General features: G+C 37.0%; 1 protein-coding gene across 1 annotated transcript; it reads right to left on the reverse strand.

Annotated features, from left to right (window-relative positions):
* Positions 1–407: 407 nt before the first annotated feature.
* Positions 408–3859, reverse strand: LOC127944159 (3-hydroxyacyl-CoA dehydrogenase type-2). Its single transcript, XM_052539966.1, has 6 exons — positions 3578–3859; positions 3009–3173; positions 2711–2875; positions 2360–2488; positions 1800–1908; positions 408–988 (listed from the first exon to the last, which is right to left on the reverse strand). Exons 1-6 carry the CDS (start codon positions 3599–3601, stop codon positions 798–800), a joined length of 783 nt encoding a protein of 260 aa, XP_052395926.1. The 5' UTR covers positions 3602–3859; the 3' UTR covers positions 408–797.
* Positions 3860–6150: the final 2291 nt, after the last annotated feature.

A 6150-nucleotide genomic window follows, 5' to 3' on the forward strand; every position in this document is an offset into this window, starting at 1 on the left:
GTGACTTTAGGTTTAGGGGTGGGGTTGGGTAAGGGGGATCATTTAGATTGCATGATTTAGAAACACCCAGCAGTTTGAAAACACCCACATGGTGATAAACACCCACTTTTGCTTTGCAGAGACCTAAGTCTCAGCTGTTGTACACAAAATGCTTGTAATTTATCTGAAAAGGAGAATTTTAGTACATAAATACAAAAGATAAATAAGGTTCAAGGTTCATTTTATAGTAAAGGGATTTTTTCCTCTTTTTCTTTTTTAACCAACAGAATCTGGCAAAGAAATTGAGAGCAAAAATAACTTTAATTGAGCTTTACCCTTTAAAGGTAATTTATTTATTAAGGCTGTATTTAGTTGACTGCAGTGATCCATGAGCTTATCTACAACAACATTCATTAAAACTCATCCTGTTATGACTTACAGATTTTATTTTACACAAAAAGACGTTGTGGATACAGAGACATTTAGTTTGCATGACTCCTGTAGAACCTTACGAGAGTATAAATGCATTTACTTTTGAGGCACATCAGTCATTTGTCATTAGAGGACAGTACCGCTTTGGCACAGAAGTGCAGTCAGTATATAAATATGAGACAGACTCAAGACTTGAAAAATCTACAAGATTTCCAGTGGCAAAAAAAAAAATACAAATTAAATACTCATGCTAGTGGTAGCACTTCCACTCAGATACAAAATATCCTGCCTTCATGCTGAAAATCCTTAATATGTCTCAAGTCTTCAGTCACAGACCAGTTTTATGTATTTCAGCTGGAGTCTCTCTACTCTGCTCCCTTTTTCCTTCAGGGTTGCATGCGGATAGCTCCATCCAAGCGAATCACCTCGCCGTTGATCATGGGGTTTTCTGCTATTGCAGTCACAAGGTGGGCAAACTCAGCTGGATCTCCCAGACGTGAAGGGAAGGGCACCTGTCTGGCCAGGAAGTTCTGCACTTTCTCAGGTAATCCTGCTAGAAGTGGGGTGGAGAACAGACCTGTAGGGAAAGAAAAGGGCAAAAACATGGAGGATATAATAGAAAAAGTCACAATAGTACTGAATTAACAGTGTTAAAATAATAAGGATGTAAAAATACACCCTGAGATGGTGAAAATTGATGAAAATATGTGATGATTCAAGTCGGTTGAGATGTTAAACGAATCACGCTACAGTTGGGGCGAGGGTTTAAATGAATATATTTCTGAGGGGAACTGACTGTCTTTTAAGTTTAGATGGTATTTCCTTTCATCTTGCCTCTGTATAATGCATATTAATGCAGAGCTGTTTTGTTTACAGTGGTAACCATGGAAACTCTATACCTATTTCACTGCTGTTCCATAAGCGCCACCTGCTGGCAGAGAGTGAATCTGCATCTTATTCAGCCAGTCTGTTTTATTTAGCATAATTTCATAAATCTGAAGTCAGACAATTCTGTTTTTGCTTTTACAAGGAGTATTTTCAACTGTAAAATTTGGACATGTTTCTTTAAAAAAAATTAAATCCAAGCTAGGAGAGAGCACAGGCAAAGCCTTCATATTAGTTTTTATATTAATGATTTCTTTTATTTTGATAATTTATTAGATTTTTTTTTCCAGCCTATTTCTGTTGTTTCACATAAAAGATATTTGCATTTTTAAATAGAAATTTCCAAAAACAAAAATTGGGAGAAAATCATATTGTGGATCACATCATGGGCTAAGCGAATCATTATATCCCTATCAAGCAGTGAATTTTGATAAGCAAATAATGACACACAATGATGAGATCATGCGGTTTAGAAACAAAATATGCACCCGAGGGACACTGACCTGGGGCGATGGTGACCACACGGATCCCCATTGGTGCAAGATCCCGAGCAATAGGAAGTGTCATACCCACAATCCCACCTTTAGAGGCAGAGTATGCAGCCTGACCCACCTTAAAAAGACAACAAAATACACGTTACAAAACTTTACAGTGCTGCAGTATAAATCTGTAAGGTTAGCAAAAGAAAGTACAGTGACGGTTAAAAAAGTTTGGGGTAAGAAGTGTCTTATTCACGCCAAGCCAAGGCTATTTTATAAAAACATTAATTTTGAGAAATATTATTACAATTTAAAATAACTGATTTCTATTTAAAAATATTTTAAAATGTAATTTATTCCTTTAATGCAAAGCTGTATTTTCAGCATCATTACTCCAGTGTTCAGTGTCACATGATCTTACAGAAATCATTCTTATATGCTAATTGCTGCTCAAGAAACATGAATTATTATTATTACTATTATTATTATTATTATTATTATTATTATCATCATCATCAGTGAAAAGAAAGTATTAATTTGAAATAGAAAACTTCTGTAATATTATAAACGTATTGCTCATATACCTGTCCATCATAAGCAGCAACACTGGCTGTGTTGATAATACAGCCTCTGTGTCCATCTGCATCGGGCTCGTTCTTTCCCATCTCCCCTACAGCCAGTCTGATCACATTAAAAGTCCCAGCAATGTTCACCTTTAACAGATCAAATTCAAAAGAACATTATAATTTAGGCAATCATCAGAATTCACTCATCTCAACAGGACTGATGCTTTAGAGAAATAATAATGATACATTTTACAGCAACCAAAAAAATAAATGCTCCAGTATATTTGAAATAATCATATGCTGTAGAAATATGAAGCAGTGGCATATGAGGTTCAGTTACAGTTAGACTGTAAATGGAGTTAGGCTTACAGTGATAACACGAGTGAAGTCCTCCAGACTGTGAGGAAGGTCCTTCTTAAAGTTGTATGTTTTCACAGCCACAGCTATCCCAGCACAGTTCACCGCCAGGTCCACTTTGCCATACTTCTGCTTGGCCAAATCCACAGCCGATCTTACATCTGACTCCGACGTGACCTGAATTAAAACACAAAAGCCCAATCAGAAGAAAACAAATAGGTCTTATTTTCAAATCAAGCACTGCTTTCTAAAAGAGCTGGAAGAGAAAGTGGAAAATATCAAAGGATCATTAACAAGAAGTGTCACTCACATCAGTAGGTGCAAATGCACATCGGTCTCCGAGAGCAGCAGCCACCTTGTGTCCATCTGAGCTGGGCAGGTCCAGGATCACAGCACTGGCCCCCTGACTGAGGAGCCGCTCCACTGTGGCTCTGCCCAAACCAGAGGCCCCTCCTGTCACCAGACCCACCATACCCTGCCACACAATCAGTCAGGTCACACTGGTTGAAGTATATTATATATCATCATACAACAAACAATTTAGTCATGGTTCAACTAAAATATGCATCAAAAGAATGAAGTTCAAGCTTAAAGCACCGGAGTTTAAGGATATAGAAATAAGATTACTCGCCATTGTTTCTAATGTTTACACGTCTACCAGTCAAACTCATAACTGCACAGAAGTTCCACTGAACTAGTTAACGTTAGCACTGTGGCTACAACTCAAAATATGGCGAGAAAAAGTGTAATACAAACACACAATGACGTCCAGACTAAGGCGAGCTGCAAAGCAATCTTGAAAAAACCGAACTAAAGGACATAATATATTTTTTTGTTTAAGCCAGAACATTTATATTAATCAATCGATTTCTTGCTCACCTTGACACTTCTGATGTTCGCCATGTTCACACGCTGCAACTGCTTGGGTACCGGTGGTGACGTCACCGCGCGTACGCGCTCTGCCGCCCAATCACAAACACGGACGCGACAACGCCCTTTAAGGCGATTGGCTAGTTCATTTGATTGACAACTTCACAGGACGTCGTGATCATTCAGAATTAGTAGCGTTAATGACCTACAATTAATATTGATCTGGTAAAGGTTTCAAAACATTTTTACATTTGATTATTCAATTTGCGCAGTATATCTTGCCTGAGTTCTATTGCTGAATAGTCTTTACCTCTTTTTTTATTTTGTTTTATATTATTTTAAAATGTATTAGACAGTTTTCCCGTTTCTATTTTGCATCTTAAAGATAAAGAACTATGATATATTGTTATTGTGAAATAAAATGATTTCAGAAGGACAGAAAAAAGTCTTGAGACAAAGGCTCATACAAAACAAACATCCTTGCCCCTGAAGATCTACTAAAGGTTGCCTGAATGCTCACCTTTTGAGAAGATATTTTATCTGAGCTCATTTAATTTAAGAAAATTAAGTAATACATTTAAATAATATAGGGCCTAAAAATCTATCAGTGATAAAGTTAATTGAAAGAGGAGACACAAATGAGTCTATTTGATTTACTTTTATATTTTACAGCAGGTGTAAACAAACAATAATAATAACATAAGTAGTCACACAAGATGCTCAAATGAATAAATCATCAGTGAATATATAAATCACATCATGTAGCAAGCTTAGTTTTTTTGGATAGAGACAGTGCAGTTTGAAATTTAAATCACCAATTATTTACACATCTATACCCATTCCACAAAGACTGCATTTATTAAATTAAGGTCTTCACACATGCAATATTTTTATTTTATATTGTGGTTTGTACAATGAGACAACCACCAATTCTCCACTATTTACCTTCTCAGAAAGCAGACACTGAGCAAAGATGCATATATTCAGCTATCCCACAAATCCCAAGTGAAGGCACGTCATTGTTGTATCTGATGTGAGGGAGCAGCTGTGAGAAAGACAGTAGGCTGTATAGTTATCTCCCAGATCTGGTGTGATCCCAAACTATACAAACTACTACCTCATTCCACAGCTGTCAGCGCAGCAGCCTCTCTGTCTGGGACCCTAGCGGAGGAGACAAGAGGCACAAAGACATGTCAGAGCTAAAAATAAAATGCTTACTTGTGCTATTTTTACTCTCAATTTAATGAACCACCTTTGCAATTGCTAATTTGATTTTCATAAATCTCTCAGCGAAAGCTGTCATTCGTCATCATCATCCTTTAACCCAGCATTAACCTTCCTCAAACATCCACACCATGTGGGCAGATTTCTGGCAATACAGCTCATTTTTTAAAATATGAGTCATGATGAAGATGAAGAACAAAGAGATTGCAAAAAAAATGGATCAAGGATCTGGTGCTGTGTGTGTGGCATTTAATGTAAAAAATTAACCACTTATATGTCCTCATTAATGATGCTTTAAGAGCAATGGCAAAAACCCATGAACACTGGGTATTAAATATTGATTTGCAATAATATATTATGCATTACAGTATATGCACAACTGTATTTCACTTCATCACTACATCCCTGGGTATATGCATTTTAAAGTGCACTGCATTTGTAAAGATGATGCAAGAAAGGAAACAGCTGTCTAGATTAGATTAGATTCAACTTTATTGTCATTGCACATCTAAGGTGCATTATGTATATAGGAGTGAAATTAGGTAATGAACCATTTTCACATACTTCACAGTGGTCTCTTAAACATATTTATTATGTACCCCAGTTGAAAAATGCATTTTAAGATGATGGCTGATTTATAACATGGTCTACCAGTTTGTACCAGCTAGAATCTCAAAACTCATCTACCATCTTTCCAGCACACTGATGTGCACACTTAAGCAATGCAAGATTTAAACATCTTTGCATCAAAACAATCTGCATTTGAACTGAATGCTAGAGCTGATGATGACTGTCCGCATGGTGTATTATTGTTGCAAACCATCCATACTGGCTCAGTACTGGAGTGTCAGGAATCAACAGCTGACAGAGGCATGATAATAATGCATGTCAGTCTGATGTGTTTGAATCACAAGAGGCGTTTCTGTTCAAGCGTGGACTGTCTGGACGCCAGATTAACTTTATCATGACAAGCAGAGACACGCGTGCCATTATCAAGTGTTTTATCAAGAAATTCCAGCTTTACAAATCAAATCGACAACCTAACTTGATTGACTCGCCGCTTGAAATGGAGCATTCTGTCGGCTAATATTTCAGAGAAAATGGCAGACCTGCATGCATGATCTGCTCCTCTTATCGCATGACATTATGATCATATACTTTAGTTATCCTATCAAATACGAAAAATGGCGCTTGCCTCACTAGTGCACCTGGTATGAAAATCATTAAATTGCATTCTAAAACATTAATCAGTTTTAAAGGAAATGTGTGAAGGCAAGTGCAAGACAGAAAGCAAATGCAGCGCCAGTGTTCATGGTGACTGCAGCAATGACATTTCAAAGAGAGAACGTGTCGTTTCG

This window comes from Carassius gibelio, chromosome A23 (assembly GCF_023724105.1).
Source record: "Carassius gibelio isolate Cgi1373 ecotype wild population from Czech Republic chromosome A23, carGib1.2-hapl.c, whole genome shotgun sequence".
Classification (NCBI taxonomy): Eukaryota; Metazoa; Chordata; class Actinopteri; order Cypriniformes; family Cyprinidae; genus Carassius; species Carassius gibelio.

Coding starts and splice junctions, on each gene's coding strand:
- LOC127944159 (XM_052539966.1), bottom strand. CDS start 3,601: ATGGCGAACATCAGAAGTGTCAAG. Junction 3,174..3,577: donor CGAACATCAGAAGTGTCAAG/GTGAGCAAGAAA, acceptor ATTGTGTGGCAG/GGTATGGTGGGTCTGGTGAC. Junction 1,909..2,359: donor TTGCTGCTTATGATGGACAG/GTATATGAGCAA, acceptor TGTCTTTTTAAG/GTGGGTCAGGCTGCATACTC.